This window comes from Ambystoma mexicanum, chromosome 3p, assembly GCF_040938575.1.
Source record: "Ambystoma mexicanum isolate Mex_15411 chromosome 3p, UKY_AmexF1_1, whole genome shotgun sequence".
NCBI classification, from domain to species: Eukaryota; Metazoa; Chordata; class Amphibia; order Caudata; family Ambystomatidae; genus Ambystoma; species Ambystoma mexicanum.
Genome location: NC_090925.1, coordinates 1,159,091,078 through 1,159,109,889, shown reverse-complemented (window position 1 = coordinate 1,159,109,889; position 18,812 = coordinate 1,159,091,078). Strand labels below are relative to the sequence as shown.

General features: G+C 47.5%; 1 protein-coding gene across 1 annotated transcript in view; it reads right to left on the bottom strand.

The window, feature by feature from the left end:
• Window positions 1–18,812, bottom strand: part of UBE2B (ubiquitin conjugating enzyme E2 B) — a 350,201-nt gene that overhangs the window by 14,282 nt on the left and 317,107 nt on the right. Inside the window, exon 5 of the mRNA XM_069652555.1 lies at window positions 9,685–9,773. Within this exon, the coding sequence (XP_069508656.1) occupies window positions 9,685–9,773 (89 nt within the window). The remainder of the gene's footprint in view (window positions 1–9,684; window positions 9,774–18,812) is intronic.

Here is an 18,812-nt window from a genome sequence, read left to right as displayed (position 1 = left end):
TGGTTGGCATGGGCTCCCCACCCTGTGAGTGAGACGTCCGTCACTACTGTAATCTCTGGTCATGGTTGCCAAAAGGATTCTCCCTTCAGAATATTTTCCTTGCACGCCCACCACAGAAGATCCTGTGAGACCTTGGCTGGAATCTGAAGTCGGTCAGACATCTTTCCTGAGAACTGGGACCATTGTGTTCTTAGAGCCCACTGAAGGGATCTCATTCTCAGGGGGGCTTCTGGCACCAGAAAAATGCAGGATGCCATGAGGCCGAGCAACCTCAATAAATCCAAGGCCTGAAGATCCTGGGAACTCAAATTTGTTAACCATCTGAAGAATGTCTTGAGTCCACACCTAGGGTGGCGAGCTCTTTCCCAAGGATGCGTCTAACACAGCCCCGACGTACTGGAGCTGTTGAGGTGTCATATGGGACTTCTTGTAATTGAGGGAGAAGCCCAATCTGTGAAGAGAGTGGCAGGTGAGTTTCAGATGATCCAGTGCTTGTTTGGGAGAACGCACCCTGATCAGCCAATCATCCAGGTTGGGGTAGACGGGAATCCCCCTCTCCTGATCGCTGCCACCACCTCAATCAGTTTGGTGAAAACTCTCGGGCTGAGGTCAGCCGGAAAGGCAGAACTCGAATCTGATAGTGAGAACCACCAACTGCGAACCTCAGATATTTTCTGTGCTGGAGATGGATTGGCACATGAAAATAAGCATACTGGAGGTCCGATGACACCAACCAATCCTGAGGTTGGACGGCCTTAAGGATCTGAGAAAGTGTGACCATCTTGAACTTGTCCTTCCTGAGCAACTTGTTGAAGTATCTCTAGTCCAAGATGGGTCTCAGTCCTCCGTCCTTTTTGGGGATCAAAAAATATAGGGAGTGCCATCCCTTGTTCCTCTCACCTACAGGTTCTATGGCACCTTTCTCTAGCAGGGTTAGAACTTCCTGCACAAGGAGCGGATCTGGAACCCCCGGTGGATTGTTCTGAGGCCTTTTTATAAAAGGAAAGCAGTAACCGTGTGCTACTGTTTCCAGAGCCCAAGCATCCAAAGTAATGTCTCGCCATTCTTGCAGATGCGGAGACAGTCTGCCCCCCACTGGTGTATTGTGACTCAAGACCTCAGCGTGGTTTTGTGGTGGCTGCTGCAGAGGCCGATGGTAAGGAGGCTACTGCTTGAGCTGGTTTGGTAGCCGTGGATCTGCTTACACTATCCACAGTATCCAACCCTGACTGAAGGGCTTCACAATTAGCTTTTTTGCTGTCTTTAACAATAGCCAAGAAGCCATCCCTTTCTTCCCCTTCGGGAATATGCTCTGCTGCCATAGATATGCAATCCCAGAGAGTATACGATAATTTTGCCAGAGCACAGATGGAGTTGGCAGATTTCAGTGCCATGCTCCCTGCTGAAAATACCTTTCTCGCCAATACATCTACACGCCTGTCGCCCCTATCTGGAGGGATAGTAGGGTACGCTGACTGTTTTGAAGTCGCTGCAGCCACCTGCACCACCAGACTGTCGGAGTGGGGTTTTTCGACAGGTAGTCAGGGTCACTACTGGAGGGGCAGTATTTTTTTGTCAGATTCTTATTAACTGCCGGATTGGTCTCCAGAGTTTCACAATTTGTAGCCACCCTTTTTTGTAAAGCCATATGGAAGGGCAAAACAGGGTCAGTCTGTGGACCCTTCTCCAAAATATCAGTTAGATTGTCCTGTTCATAAGGAAATGGTGGTCTGCTCCATCCTAGGTACTCTAGAACTCTGGACATGAGTTGTCTGTATGGAGCGTCAACATGTTCGCTAGGATCAGGTCTACCAAACTCCAGTTCGGGTGAAGTATCTACTCCACTCGCAGACTGTAAATTATCATACAAGTCCTTAATTCTGGACTCCACTGAGATCAGACACTCTGGAACATTGGGTGTCCAATACTGCAGCCCAAAAAGAGCAGCTTCCTCATCAGAGCAATCTTCATAAAACGAAGAGAGTAACTTGAAAAACTCCTTTCTGGGAACAGGAGCATACATTTTTTCTTCAGGTAAAGTTAGTGTATGCTTCGATGGCGTCGAAGGCTTTATTTGCACCGATAGGTGAGGGGTCCTTGCTTTGATGGTACAGCCAGCGTATGTGGCGCAGCTGTTTTCGAAGTATTTGACGTCGAGAGCCTGACAGGTGAAAACACAGCTGGCGTCAACGGTTTTGATGGCGTTGAAGGTCTCGGGTACCTCGACTTCTCTTTGCGCTTTTCATCGGATGAAGGCCTCGAGGGCTCCCAATGTTTATCAGGCCATTTTCCCAGGCTAGAGGGCAGGCAGGATTTTGAGCAAGGCCTATCCTTACCGGCTTGCTTTGAAGGCTCAGTAGGAGCATGACATTGTTTTTCAAAGATTTGCAACATTTCCTTTCAGAAAGCTTCCATACAGCTGGGGTAGATTTTTTGTGTGGGACATGCAACCCTTTCGGGTGAGCCGTCGGACAAAGACGTCGACTAAGGCGACTTCCGGTGCCTTATCTGACTTTTTCGCTGACTAAGAAGAGGTGGGAGCCACTCCTAGACCTAGAGTGCTTCGCCTTCTTCCTCCCAGGAGAGTCTCCTCTCGACTCGTCGGTCGAAGGCTTAGCGGGCTGGGGCTTAGGAGAGTCAGGTATTTTTCCTACCTGGCATTTCCCTTTTCGCTCCCTCAAGGCCTTTCCCATCATGGACTGGCACTTGGAACAACTGGCCATGTTGTGGTCCTCCCCGAAGCACCACAAGAAGAGACAGTGCGGGTCGGTAAGAGACATCTTGGACCCGCAGTCCCAGCATTTTTTAAAGTCGACCTTGGGTGTCGAAGATGAAGACATATCGAAGAATTCTCGAAGAATTAACGGTCACAAACGAGGCATGCCGATTTTCGTAGCCGAAGCAAATGCTGTCGTGGAAAAACGGAACTGAGGCCAGCGGGCACCATCAACGCAGGGCGCCCTCTGCCGAAAACGTTTTCCAAAGCAGCTGAAGCTGGACATTAGCATGTCAAAGATGAGGAATACATTGGAGGACACAATCCATTTGAAATGAGAATTCTCCCTAACAATAGGTAAATGTTAGCTCCATGGAACGTTTAATAAAATAAAAAGGTGTGCTATTTGGAATCAGATTAGGAAGGTGAACGGCTCAGCAAAGGACTGTGCCCTGCCTCGGTGACTGCAGACCCCTGGTAGAAGACATCTGAAGCCATGAGATGCACACTGCCTGGTGTGTAAGAGCTTGCTAGGTTTGTGACTTCAAGGGGTGGGGGGGGGGGAGGCCCATGTTTAATGCCATACCATAATACATGTGCCTCCGGTGGGGAGACTGGCATATATGAAGAGGAAGATTGAAATAAAGCAGTTTGCCAGTAGCTGCAGCCGACCGACTACGTGCCGAGATCCCTCTGCATGGAAGATGGTATACGCTAACTGGGCATTGAGCTGCTGCCTTTATTCTTTGCAATACCGCCTGCGCAGGCTTGTTTGGCAACTGTGGCAATTTGGTAAGAGGGGTCTGGTGGTGCTACCTCCTTGCTGTATACAAAATTGGTACCATAACACACCAACAGTTGATGTTAAGTCAATATAGTTAAGGAAAACGTAAACAATCACTTGGGTGCAGAGGAGGTAAGCCAACCTTGACACGAGGCTGGTAAAACAACTACAGATGTTGTCCGTAATGACGGCACTCCTGTCCCCTGCACACCTATGTGCTGAATAGCAGCCAAAATATTTTAAGTCAATAAATATAAAGTCCATATAGAAGATACAAGTTAAGTATTGAGGTTTCTTAATGTCGTAGAAAATGATGATAAAATCTTGAATTTTCAAATTCTTCTTTTATACTAAAAAATAAAATGTGTCGCACAACGCGTTTCGGGAATCTCTCCCTTCATCAAGTGCCTCAAGAAAAAAATACAATAAAATGTAGAAAATGTACATTTTTAGTAAAATGCTAATGATAATGCATCCTTTTAATTGATAAAGTCCATAAGATAATTCATGCTAGTGGAATTCTTTTTTTAACTCCGAGTAAATAAAGTAATACGCGCGCTCCATAAAGAATACATTGTTGAACAGAAGGTCTCAATAACAATGTGACCAAAAAGGAAACTACAAAAGTCTGTAGAGTATAAAGATCACGTGCAACGAAGTAAAGTTAATAGTGCATAGTAAAGTATCCCTAAGAAGTTTGCCTAGATATAGTGTATCTAAATGCAGACACCCAGTGTGCTGTAACTAAAGAAGGTATCGTTTGTGGTAGGTAAAAAAATTGGCAAAAGAAATACCCAAGTGTGTCAGGGAAACAGCTCCCTATATAGCTGAAGTACTTTGATCAGTTTGATCCTCGAGCCGGTTCAAGAAAGGGCTCCTAAACACTACTAGCCTCTTTTCCGGTTTCTTTGAATGTCTAAATGGAACATGCAGAAATGTAAAAAAAACGTATAGAGAAATGTAGTGGTATACCTCAAGGTAAGTAACAGAACATCCAGTAACTCTACGGGACTCAAAGCCCAGACGGAATTGGTAGTTGCGTCTATCTTGCAGTCCTCAAATGCATCAATGTGGCTATAAAAATGAATATAAATTAGTTTTAAAATATAGAAAGGCTACTGCGAATAGCCATCTATTCATCCAAACGCTAAGTAAAGAGCAAACCTTTGAACTTCGGCGGGTAATGTCTCAAGAGCAGATTCTACCTCGCGTTTGAGGCAACTGTGTAGTGGGTAACCATGGAGATGAATAGCTATAAAGGAAGGACTTGGAGAGAAATCCTCGTCTGATCCTAGAACTGTCAGAATGGGAGGAGAACGCTATAGTGCATAGGTGTTTCAGGTGGTGGCAAAGAGTAGCAGAAAATTTGTGAGGATGTAAGAATGTCCATAATCAAGTCCCAATAGACAGTATAGAAGAGCTCAAGTTAATGTGCAAACTGGCAGTGTTTTCAGAGAAATAATTATTATTGAGATCATGTTAGCACAATATAGAGCCATCCGTGGCCTCTACACTGCATCCACCTTGCTCCACTGGGCCTGCTGACAGAGGCCCCCGGACCCAGCTGTGGGGCTGTTCCTCCTACCAAAGTCAACACGTGAAGCTACAACATCTCACAGCAGTGATCCGGAACGTAAGTGACCCCAGAGCCCATAGCCCCCAATCATCAGCATCGCAGAAATGGAGCTCTAGAGCCTGTTGGGAGACTGGACTTTCCCCTTGACTGCAGTGTTCCCCGCAAAGGGGATAGGGACATGTGGTCCTGCTTGAACTGTCTGATGCCACCCTAAGATGGACACTTGGTTAGGTGGCCGACCTCTGTACTCACTTCCCTCCGGGACATGAACGTCCCCAACTGCTATGGGCGCTGCGTTGCAAGCCAACAATAGGGCCACCAGACCCGTGATAGCAGTCAGCAAATCCCTGGTCATCACAAGTGATCCACCTTAATCGTGTGCTGCTTTGACTGACTCCCCCATTGGCAAGCTCTTGACACTCCTGACCCTGTTGCCTTCCGCTAGGGCGGTGCGGCAGTGGGGCTACCCGGGCCCTGTCAGCTCAGACTCACGGCACTGCGCTCTGGTAGCATCGATTATCGAAGTAGAATATAAGCCCTTCATCATTCGCTGTCACCCTGCCCAGACTTCTCCTGCAGAATCGGGCCGGCTGAGACCATGGAGCGAACCCTCTGCCATCATTAACATCGGCCCGGTGAGTGACTGCACATCCGTGCATGCTGGTTGTTCTTTCATCTCCAGGGAAACCTGCTGAGGAGCCCATCTGCTTTTCCCCCTGATAATAGGACGGCTATCCTCGAAGTGGAACCTGCTACAGCGTTGCGTGCCTTTTCATTGCGTTTCTCGCCCTATTCATCAAGACATTTCAGGAGGGTTCCGCTGTTCCATAGGTTGGGCGTCCCTCTGGTGAGGTGGTGCGGTCGGTGGTGTCTGCAGACATCCCGGGATAGCCTGTGGCTGTCCCTGAAGTGGTGAAGGGGCATTCTGCGGTCTGTCTGTTGTCCTCGCTGTGGCCTGCTCACCCACTGATCCTGAAGTGGGGTGATACTCCGCCCATTGTTACTGCCATATCTGCAGACCTTCTGAACCCTGTGCTAGCTGGCATAGTCTCACACAACTTTCCTACCCCACTATCCCTCTGAGGAGCGTATCCATGGCCAAAGGCGGGTGCAAGAAACAAAGCTCCATTAATATGTTCACCAAAACCACTGCCAAGGCACCAGGGGAGGGGGACGAGGCTATGGTGGGCCCCTCAGTCTACTGGTGGAGGGACCACAGAGATGCAACAGATGATGGACTTCATGCGCAAAGTATTCACAACCCTCAACACCAAACTGGACGGCATGAGTGGCACGATAAGGGCCATAAACGCTCATATGGAGAAGACTGATACTCGTGTCACAGAAGTTGAATCCAGAGTCGGGCTAACAGAAGATGACATCAACTTTCTCAGAACAGGCTTGACAGCGCTCACCAAGCATGTGCAAAGTATCAGCAAGAAAAATGTGGAGTCCCGGTCGCACCATAACATACGCATAATCAGTGTCCCAGAGGATAACATTTCCGGCTCCATAGAGGACTTTGTGGAACACACCCTTCTGTCCTTGCTTGAGAGCCCAAAACTCATCACAATTTGCCATAGACGCGAGCACTAACTGCAAAAACGAAACCTGGGGCTCCTCTGCGCCCAATTATTGCTAGTCTTGAACTACTGAGACAAACGCATTGCTGCGGACTGCCAGGGCCAAAGGGGAGCTCCTACCTGGTTCCAGCAGAATCCATTTGTATCTGGATTTTTCCATCTCTGTACAGCAGGAGCGGAGTCCTTCATGGCTGTTAAAAAGACTACCAGACCTTGGGGTCTGGTATGCTATGTTCCCCTCCAAATTGAGAATAGAACACTTGGATAAAATATACTTCTGCACAATCCTTGAGGAAGCTATGACATTTCTAGATCAGCACTCATCTTCATGCTTCTCATCTTCCTACACTATCTATAAACTACAATGGTTGAAGCTGTGGTACCGATTTGAATACCACCCTAGATTAGTTTTTGCTTGACCGTTTGCTCCTGTCCCCCCCCCCCACCATCCCTACGACGGCTCAAATTGTAAACTAATGTGCATTCTACACTTGTTAATCAGCGCCCAACCGCGTTGCGGGCCGTGCTGAACCTATCGTGTCTTTTCTCCTGCTGATTATCTACTTTGTCGGCTACCATTACACATCACTGCTAACTCACAGTATGTACTTCTGCATCCCGACTTTAGCACTTGCTGCCATTCTCCCCGAGTGATTGTTTTGCTTGCAAACTATGGTGCACATGAAACTTGCTACACTCTGCCCCGCAGTGCTGCGGACTGGGCTGCAAGGTGAAAAAAATGCCCCCCCCCCCCAATGCAAAGTTGCGAATGTTCTTGGTTACATGGTTATAGGATATTCACTCCTCTGATTGGGTGGGGGAGAGGGAGTGGGGAGTGAGGTTGAAAAGAAAAAGCTTGACAAGGGTGATGGGGATACTCCTGGGCAAGCGAGTGATGTTAAATAAGTGAAAGTATTTATTCTCAAATTTCGAATGGACAATTACTACTAATAACTGTTTTGTCGATAACTGCATCCATGATTAGTAGAAGATGAATCACATGATTTGGCGTAGTACATGAAAGTAAATCTGGATTTTTAAAATGGTGATCTGTTTTGAACATTTTAAATCTCTGTATTTCTCTCGAACAGCCATTATTACTTTCATTTGTTCTCCGTCCACTATTTCTTTATGTTTATTTTATTTTTTATATAACCCCAATCTCCTCCTGCCTCTCGCCACCACTGCCTCTCACTCGGTGTCCCTCTCCTCGCCAGAGATGTCTCAGACTGTCTCAGATTGGCATGCTGGTTCTACCAGTATATCTCAGTTACCTCCATGTCCATGTCTCACTATTTTCATCTCTCTCACTCACTCTGTTACCTTCATATCCTTGTGTTCCTGTATTTTTACCCCATCTCTCTCACTGCATGTTCCTCAACAGTCAGTTCTAGTGAGTAACACATTCCAATGATAGCATATTTTTTTTTTATAAAAAGGACAACAAAGAAAGGTTATTTTGTTCCAAAAAGACTGCACAGACTCACACAGAATTAGCTTCTCACACTTGCTCACGAGCAAACACCACCACAACACTTCAGGAATGGAAGCTCCAAATTTGATGCGAGTGAAATATTATGTATATTTAATATAACTGAATATGATGTAAAATAAACTTTGAATAATGTAATGGTGGTCAAGTAATCCTGTCCGAATGTACATTACTAACTTAGTAAAATGTCAACCCTCTGTTACATGTGCAAAGTAGCGGGAATCCTATACACAGTAATCACTGGTAGTTTCTATGGTTAGTATTCTATGAAGAAACAATTTAAATATTCTGGACAGCTCATCACCCACCCAGATAAACATTTTCATAACAGGTGCCCATCTGTTGAATTTTTGAGAAATCATGTCGGAAATTAGGTTACATTTACCCCAATGGCCTAATTCTAAAATACTTTTGGATGGATTCCTAGCCACGTGCCCAGTATTTGAGTGCGTCAAGTGAACTATATTCCGTTGGATGGGATACATTTGCAGCACTCAATTATTACACTATCCAATGGAAGGATCGTTGTACTATCTAGGATGACCATGCTGGAAAAGTTTGCCCTTTCGCTGCGATACCAACCAACAAGACAATCATTCTGCTGTAAATGAAGTACCAATAGTAGAGCAGTTTGTCAGATGTTAAACACCCTTTACATCTAAATGGAACGCCATGTGATGCTTGTTAATATGCACTGAAGTCCAATAACAACATGGAGGTTTTCGCAATATAGATATGGCTGTCAGTTAATGAAACAAATCGGCATAAAAAAAAAAAAAAAAAAACAAACTAGGAATGATAAATATGATCCAAATAACATGTTTTGGAGGAAGTATCCGATAACAAAGTTCAACGATTTTGTCTAAAATGATTGTTTCTTATAAAATCATTCCTTTTGCTTGGACCAATTTTTACTACCAAACACCTTGTTGAGGGATGATGGGTTTGTTCAATAGTTATGGCCGCAAACCGTTTAACTGGCTATGATGAATATATTTAAAAATGTATATTTTAAACTGATATACTAAAATGCTGACACCCTGCATTTATTGAAAAGTAAAAAAGTAAACCTTTTGTGCAAAAAGATTAAACAAAATGAAGTGCATGCGTGTATATTGAATTAGTTAACTTCCGAGATTTGCGTGCAGAAACGTGATCTCGTAGATGCCGACAGCGGATGTTTACCTACCTTGTGCACAAATGTCATGACAAAGGACGTGGTATAGAGGGGTTGCAGCAGCTGATGTTACCTGGACGGGCGAGGGGTATGATGTAATGGCGCCAGGGCACTTGAAATTAGGGCGATCGATTTACTGATTAGATTATGACAAGATGGCGGTTTCTGACCCACGTGGTTGACAGTTAAGGTCTCGAAATGCAAGGTTAGATGTATTGAAAGAAAATAATTTGATCAATTGTCATATGGTCAAAAATAAAGGTCTTATTGATTGGTTGATTAAAACTCCTGCGAGAACCTCTCCTTTAACCAGAAGGTTATTTAAAAAGTATACAAATGTGTGTGGTTTTTCTTACCTGTATTGATGTTAAAATGGATGAGACATCATATGTTGGGCTCCAGCGATTTTGAAGAATGTCCAAACATATGCTACCATCTGCATAAACTGTACATGAAAAATTAAGTTAGAATGCATTCTCTCCATGTTTTAGATTATATACATAAATTAATAACTGTTGATTAAGCAAAACACAAGCTTAATCTAACATCTATGCCATTGTTGGTTATTGGCCGACTGGGGGGTGCAAATCAACATCAATCATAAGTGCAAATATACATGGGTCTACTCAGTTTACCAAATGTTAATTTTTAGTATTCATGATGGAAACCTCACTTTGGGAAGCTACAGTCTTTTTCCTTTTGCAAAAGCAGAACAGAGGTGTGTATCATAAAACTTAAAGATACTGATTTGAATCAATCTAGACTTTACAGGTCAGTCAGACAACTACAACACAAGTTATTTGTACAGCAGTCATAAGCTATTATCTGTGGTGGATCAACAAACTATGCAACTCCAGAAACTTAATGTTACACTTACATTTACACCAGGAAGTGGATGGGTCTTGAGTTTACCAACACAAAGATACTGATCTATCTCAACAGCATCAGGATGGGTCAGACAAGTGTCCAAGTATTGCCTATAATAGGAACACCTGTCTCCCTGCAGCTACTCTAAAGCACAACAGTCTCTGGGATAGAGTTGAAAGGAGTTCCTTTGCCTCAGGGCCTCTTTGGAGGAGTTAAGCAGTCTGCTCTCCGTTTGCAATTCAAACCAGGAGGATAGTGTCAGACACACTGCTTCCTGATCCTGGGTTAAAATGTCTCAGTCCAGGAGGTATTTTAGGGGTTGTTTGATTGTGTGGGAATTGATCGCGGCAAACAATTCAGAAAAAAACAGCCTGCATGCAATCAATTCTCAAATGATCACCCACACTATCTACCCCTATTCCCTACTTAACTGTTTGCTCGCCGCCTGGTCCACTCCAGCCCTGCAGCATCAGACCCATCCCTCTAACGTGGGTCGGATCCGACACAGCAAGGTCCCCCCCCCACAATATTGAGTAAGCGGGGGGACACCCCCGCAGCCCCTCCAAGGCTAATACATACCAATCATAGGGAGCAGGGGACACCCCCGCTCCACATGTTCGGTATGTATTAGCCAAATTGTTTGTTTTTATTTGTTCAAATGGTATAGGCTAAATTCGGTCAAATGTACCATTCCGCCAAATAAAAACAAACAAATATACCAATACATGTTAGGGTGCCCTTCGAACTCACAAAGGGATTGCGCTTCCGTGCTCACTCTCTTTCTCTTAAGGGATATAGTGTCTATCCCAGTATAACAGTCTTACCATTTCCCTTCAGGCCAAGGCATATATGGTGGCCATCACACATTTTTTTCTTTCTACACAGTGGAACATATGGTCCCTCTCATTAGAAGGGTCTCATGCCAGCAGATCAGTTCAACAGTCATCAAGAATCAGTTTGAGACTCTTTCCCAGCCTAGATCATGGCTGAGAGATCAGCTTCTACACGTGAATCTGAAGGAGATGCTTAGACTAAAGATTAAGCACTCCTGATTCTCTGGGCTGTACCCGCTGCTGCCTCTGATCCAAGTGGTTCCAAGCTTCTACGTCCTGCTTTGGCTACACCCTTCACCCTTTGTAGTCAGCCTATATAGAGCTTGCCAATTCCTTTATCTGCTCTTAATTAGGATTAGTTTTCAATTGCAGGTTTGTCTCGGGGGATCCCAAATTCATTGCATGCTCCAACAATCCCAGTTGCCACTAATGCTGCAAGCCCTTAGCTTTCCCGAGGTGACAGAAGGCCTGGTGGCCATCTTGGCTCCAGGCAGATGTCCTACCTTTCTGGAAGCATTGCATTGGATGTAACTCATGTTAGGCCCCCTGTTCCCTGTGGCCCATCTCTTTGGAGAGCCAGAGTCCGCTGTGGAGAGACCCCTTTCGAGGACTGCTCAGTCCTCTACCTTTACCGCTCACAGTTAGCTCACTGCTATGGTTAGGATACCCTGTAGGCTAGTTTATCTGGGCTTCATTGCCCAAAAGCCTAGAAGTGGCGTTGGAGATCATACATCACATTCCAATGGATGAGTCAAATGACTTGCCTTAACAGGCACACTGAGATGGTTCCTGAAGCTGGCATGTTGTATAGTGCTTTAAAGTCAGTAGATAACGATCTGTATACAAAAGTAGATGAACTGCTCAATGCATGAAACATACCGGATGATTAGGCACATCTGATGCTGTGCTCAATATAGCCAAAGCTATTCCAAAGAATGGCATGCTTATGGAGCAGATTGGCTGAACCGAATCCAAAATGGCAAAGAACATCTGCATTTTAATGGGAAAACAACCTTCAAGTAACAGGCGTGTATCACTAAACTTCTTTGCCAAGCCACCAACAATCACTACTACCACCAATCACCATACAAAAACAAATCACAGACAAATACACAGTTCCGTATCTCCCTTCACCAACATTAGCCTCTTTGGACCACCCACATTTTAGATTTCAGTGCCTATCCACAATGTGCTGAAGTTAGTGAAGCACCCTTCCACTGGCAAATATTACCATCAAAAGCCCAACTACTCACACAATTGACACAAACTCGCCATTACATCAATCATGTCAGTAACAGGTTTTTCCAATAAAATCCCAGCAACTTCAAGTCTTGACATCCAAAGCTTAGGTTTTCACACATTTCCCAACCATTTGCATTAGGAGCCAGCCACAAGAGTGTGCCTGGGCTTTCTCTACCCTACGAGCGCCACTGTTAAAGTTAAGTAGCCTGGGTTAGAAAGAGCCCCTCATAATCATCAGAAAGGCAGCTGCTGGTAAAAGTAGAACTGGTGTGCTGTGTGTTGTCAGCACCAGATAAGAGGGACTATTTTTTCATTAGGCAAAAAGCTGTATGCCCCTCTGTGCGAGGCAACATAATATTCTGCTTGTTTAAGGTCCTCAATTACAGCACTGTTATGCCTTCCTCATCCAAGCCATGCATGTGTCTGCTAGGCAAGAACCCCTCTACCCCCTCACCAACACCCCCCCCAACTTCTGGAAGACTTTACTCCCTACACAGTGAACAGAATCTTGATGCCTTCCAACTACCACTTTCTATCAGCACCTTTGTCCATATGTTAGAAGCATTGACCACTTCTACTCTGTTGTAGTGTGATAAAATATGGAAGCAGCTGTCAATTAAGGTCAGAAACATACCAAGCAATTCTGCTGACGGCCATTAAAACTGAGCTGTTCTACTAGAGTATTTGTTGGGCACAGATATAGTCCTAGTGGATTAAGGGTATGTTCCAGAGCAACACAGACAAGGATCTGGCAGAATTGCAGAACATCTGATGAGATTTGTTGCTTGGCGAACTGTTCCTCATACAATGCCACACTGTTTCACCAATCTGCACCAGATTTTGCATAGTTACCTGTTAGGACCCTTTGGACATTACTGGCTACTTAACATATGATCACCCCACCCCTTTCCCTTGATTTCAAAACCTTCACACACGAGACGGTTGCCTGAAAATCGGCAAAACATCGATGTGGTCATAGAAGGACCAGTCCTCAACCCGAGAATGCACAGTTTCTGGGACATTCGCACCGCAACTAACTGCACCACGCCAGGGTGAGGCAAGAGATAGGGAGAGAGCACAGCAGATCCCAGTATGCAGTAGCACAGCAACTCTCACCCCCCCCAACCCTCCAAAAGTCTGCTCCAAGGTAGGTCAACCAGCTACACATGCCCATTCTCAGTGCAGTTAACTTCAGAGTGCCAAGCACATCAAGCAATAAGGGAATCGGAACTGCGACCAACAGTATCATTGATTTTCAACAACTGAGTGTTGTCCTTTGTGTCTACAGAACCTGTTCGGAGAACGGGTACTTTTTGCTAGTATATGACATGCATTACTTACCGTAAAAGCATTTCTAATTATTGTATCTGCATAGATTCACATGCTGCGCATCTAGTACGACATCCAGTGGTCATTGCAGAGTATTGTATCTTGTCTTTCGAGAATCAAAAGGGGACATCGACGTGGGCGTGCCTGTAACACCATCCCCACATGACGTGTACTGTACCCAAAATCCCTCAGGCATCGAGGTCCCTCCGATTGTATTTTTTCTGCCATGAGGGAGCCTACGACTATTGTGAGTGAGTACAGAAGAGAGAGAAAGTAGTAAGACGTCTATGTTCCTTTCATTCGAGCGGGGAGGAAGGGTGGGCACATGTGAATCTAAGCAGATACAATCATCAGAAGGAACAAGTTACTTACCTGTAACTGTTGTTCTCCAGCATGGGTCTGGCATGGATTCACATGCTCACGAATATTCCCAGTCGTCAGGCTGGGAATCCTCGGTAAAGAAAAAATCAGTTTAGTTTCTGAACTGTCTTTCTACTAATAACCAATCCCTGGTCTCTGGGTCATGCTGCCCCCAGCCAATGACTGCCCTCTACCTAAGCCCCTGCTCTGGAAGCCATCTTCAGATTTGGTAGCACGTAAAGTGGCAGTAGGACCAAGAGAAGAGCCACAGAGGGGTTGGAGGGAGGGTTCGCATGTGAATCCATGCCAGACTCATGCTGGAGAACAACAGTTACAGGTAAGTAACTTGTTCTTTCTCCAGCATGGGGTCTGGCATGGATTCACATGCTCATGAATACAAGAATACATAGCAGTACACACATGCACAACCACAGGTGGCAAGGCTCAACATTAAGCATTTCAACAACTCAACATTAAGCATCTCTTACCGCCTCGCAAGGCTCACCTTCAAGCAAACAGGTTGCGCAGCACTGCCTGGCCGACTCTGGACTCCTGCCTGGAATCCCGGTCGACGCAGTAGAATCTCGTGAAGGTGTGTCGACCTCCATGTAGCAGCCTTGCAGATGTCCAGCAGGGGCACACCAGACAGGAACGCCGTAGTAGCAGTGATCGCTCTGGTTGAATGAGCGCCGACGGCCGGGCAACGGTCGGTTTGCCAACCAGTGACAGTGCATGATGCAGCCGGAGAGCCATCTGGAAATGGAAGCCTTCGAGAGGGTCTTCCCTTGGTTCAAAGGGCCAAAGTTCACAAACGGCTGTGACGTCTTCCGAAGGCTCTTCGTGCAGTCCACGTAGAACTTCAGCGCTCTAGCCACATCCAGCGAGTGCAAAGTCCACTCAGCCGGCGACGAAAATGACCGGAAGGAAACAGAACACTAAGGGCTCGTTGAGATGGAAGTCCGACGGCACCTTGGGCATGAAGGAGGGGTGCGTCCTCAGCACTAACCTCGTCTCGTGGAATGTCAGATATGGAGGTTTACAGGAGAGGGCCTGGATCTCTCCCACTCGTCGTGCGGAGGTGATGGCCACAAGAAATGCTGTCTTCCACGATAGGAACTTCAACGGTGCAGAATGCAGAGGCTCGAATGGCGGACCCATGAGCCTGGTCAGCACCACGTTGAGCTCCCACACCGGGGCCGGAGCCTTCACTGGCGGGAACGAGCGGAACAGTCCTTTCATGAACTCCATCACCAGGCGATGAGGCCACAGCAACGACCGCCCCGGAGTTCTGGTGTAGCGGGAGATCGCCCCTAGATGCATTTTGATGGAGCCATGAGCCAGCCCCGCCTTGGCCAGCAACAGCAAGTAAGGCAGCACTTGAGGGGCCGTAATCCGCAGAGGGCTGATCTTCTGTGCACGGCACCAGACAGAGAACCTCTTCCATTTATGTCCATAGCACTTGAGGGTCGAGGACGCCCTGGCCTTTGCAAGCACCTCCTTGCAGTCCGCCGGGATATCGTACCATCGGAACTCTAGTGCTGCAGGAGCCAGGCCTGCAGGTTCAGCGATCCTGGGTCGTGATGTCAGATGGCGCCTCCTTCCCTGGCGAAAAGATCCACGATCGTCAGCAGTTTAACTGGAGGGGAGGGGAGACACCAACATGCCCAGAAGGTCCAGGAACCAAATCTGCCTCGGCCACGCCGGTGCAACGAGGATCATCCTGCACCGGGACCGTCTACTGATGAGTCGCAACAGCACGCATACAGGAACAGGCCGTCCCAGGGGAATGAGAAGGCATCACCCATGCTCCCCGGCTGGGGAAACCTGCTTGCGAACCTCCGGCACTTGGTGTTCGTCGCTGTCGCAAATAGATCGATCTGGGGATTGCCCCATCGTCGGAATAGCAGATCCACCAGATCCTGCCGAAGCACCCACTCGTGGCACAAGCGGAGCTCGCTGCTGAGTGAGTCGGCGATGGTGTTCTTTATTCCTGCCAGGTGGAAGGGTACCAGGAACATCCCTTGGGCAACGGCCCAGTGCCACAGATCCTGTGCTTCCTTGGATAGGGCCGGGGATCTGGTGCCACCCCCCCGCTTAATGATGTAGAACATCGTGGTGGTGGTGAAGACCCTTACCACTTTGCCCTTGAGGGACGGAAGGAACGACCTGAGGGCCCAGAACACAGCTCGGAGCTCCAGGACGTTGATGCGTAGGGACCTCTCCTCCGGGAGCCAAAGGCCTCTTGCGTGGAGATCTGCGGTGTGCGCTCCCAATCCTTCCAGGGAGGCGTCCGTCGTCACAGTTTCCTGATGTGCCGGGGTCTGGAAGTCCATGCCCGCCGCCAGATGCGTGCGGTTGCCCCACCACCGAATCGCTTTGTGGAAAGTCTCGTTGAGGGAGATCCTGTCTTCGAAGCTGCCCGCCGCTTGCATACAACGGGCATCGAGGAACTCCTGCAGTGGCTGCATCCGCAACCTGCACAGGACGCACAACGACGACATGCCGAGCAGGGACTTGATGGACCTCACCCTGGCCACTTCCATGGTCAACAGCTGTTGTACCTTGCCCAGGATGGCTTTCGTCCTCTCCTCAGATGGTGAAGCCAACCGTTCCACTCTTGTCGAGTCTGGCTCCCGTCTTGCGACGGTACCAGGTGGGACTTTGCAAAGTTGATCGAGAATCCCAGTTCTGTGAGCAGGCGGTCTTCACTGTTTGATCGACGGCAGTTCTCTTGCCTTTGCTCGGATGAGACAATCGTCCAGATACGTGTAAACGCGGATCCCCTGCAGGCGCAGCTGCCCTGTCACCGGTGCCAGGCACTTGGTGCCGAGTTCAACTCGAAGGGCAGGGCCTTGAACTGGTAGTGCTGCCCTTGAACCACGAACCGTAGGAACTTTCAATGTCCTTTTCGTACAGGGATGCGGAAGTAAGCATCCTCCAAGTCCAGCAACAACAGGAAGTCACCTTCCTACAATTGTCCCAGCACGTGCTGAAGGGCGACAGTCCGGAACTTCTGGGACTTGATGTATTTGTTGAGGCGGCGAAGGTCTAGAATGGGTCCCCAGCTTCCGGTCTTCTTTGGGACAAGTTCTATTGCGCCCTTTCTCAGCATTGCTCGTACCGCCAGAAGCAGCTGGTGCACGTGGTTTTCCTTCCTGGTCACAGGTGGGAAACGGGGACACTTTCTTTGGAAACCCAGGGAGTGCCCTTTGGCCAGGGCTTCCAGCACCCAACAGTCGGTGGAGATGGACTCCTACACATGGACGAAATTCGCCAGCCGGCTTCCCACCAGGGGTGCTCGGGGAGGGGTGTCTGCCGTCACGGCCGGTCCAGTCTTGTTTCAGAGGCTTTGCCACCTTGGCATCCTTTGCGATGACGGTGTTCTCCCGTCTTGTTGCGGCCTCTGTAGGCTTCCTGCGATGAGAAGCGGGCTGCCTGGCGGTACGATGAGGCACTGCCGCCAAATCCTTTGGAGGCACCTTGAGACTTGCCTCCGGCGGTCCAAAAGGACGGCCGTCGCTGATGGAGAACCCAGGGCCTTGGCCGTCTGAGTCCGCCTTGATGGCCTGCAGTGACTCGTCCAATGTCTTGCCGAACAGGTTGTTCCCGTCGAAGGGCATGTCCAGTACCCTGGTGTGCACGTCCTGATGGAAATTAGTGGCCCTGAGCCAACCACGCTGGCGAAGGCAAACGCTGTTGCCCATCTGGCGAAAGCCGGTGTCGGCGATGTCTGTGGCCACCGTGATGGTGTGGTCCGACGCCACCTCACCTTCCTGCAGGATTTCAAAGGCTTCTGACCTCTTGTCATCTGGGACAAAGTTCAGGATGGGAGCGATCTTGAACCACAGCTCCCTGTCGTAGCGCACCACGATCGCGAGGGCGTTGGCCGCCTCGATAGTCGTTTCCATCTCGGACAAGACATTTTTAAACATCATTTAAACAGAGATCGACGGAATTATTGCAGACCAGGATGAACCTCTAATAATAATAAGCAGAGACTTGAATGCTAAATGTCCGAGGCAAGTTTCAAGCACCAATCCACCATAAACTCCAAGCAGAATCTCGGACAATTATGGCAATCGCTCACGGACTCCAGAAATCTCCATAACATCGAGCAGTCTCTCCCCCCAGCTTGCCACATTCCGACATGAGAAAGAGGCTCACAAAAAGGGACAATTGACTATATTTTCACATCAGAAGCAATGCTTAGCCTGATTACATCCCTTGAAGTCATATGGGCCGAGGCCAGCGATCACAACATCCTTAAAATCGCGTGTCCCATTGAGAGCAGTCCGAGACTCCAAATGCCCGAAGAAACTGAAACAACTGCGCAAGGAAACCACCTTAGATTAACGGCGGAAAGAATCAGAGAACTTTCAAAAAACAACGCCACTCAACTCTCTGGGAAGGAGAGAGGATTTACATCCCCAACTGACTACCAACCTCTATTACTACCATACTATTCAAATTTGCAGAAAAAACCAAGGGGAAAGCAACAACCCCTTCATGAGTACGATAAGGAGCTGGTGATGAAACGGCAAAACTTGAGGAAATTGAAGAGACAGGCTGCAAATGCCAATTCTGGTTGTCTAAAGAAAGCTTATTTAGACAAACAAAACATTTACAAATCCTGGTCAAGATTACATCTATGTTCTCTCTATCAGCAAGACTCAAGAAATGTTGAGAAAGCTACCAGATAAAAACTCTGGAGCATTTTGGCAATTGATCAAAAAGATTGGCTGTGCGTCGACTCTCACAGCGTTAAACAGCGTCTCGGAGGAAAGCTGGAAATCCCACTTCATCAGCATATTTCAGCCCTCCCCCCCCGCCAAAGACGATCACCATTCAAGAGG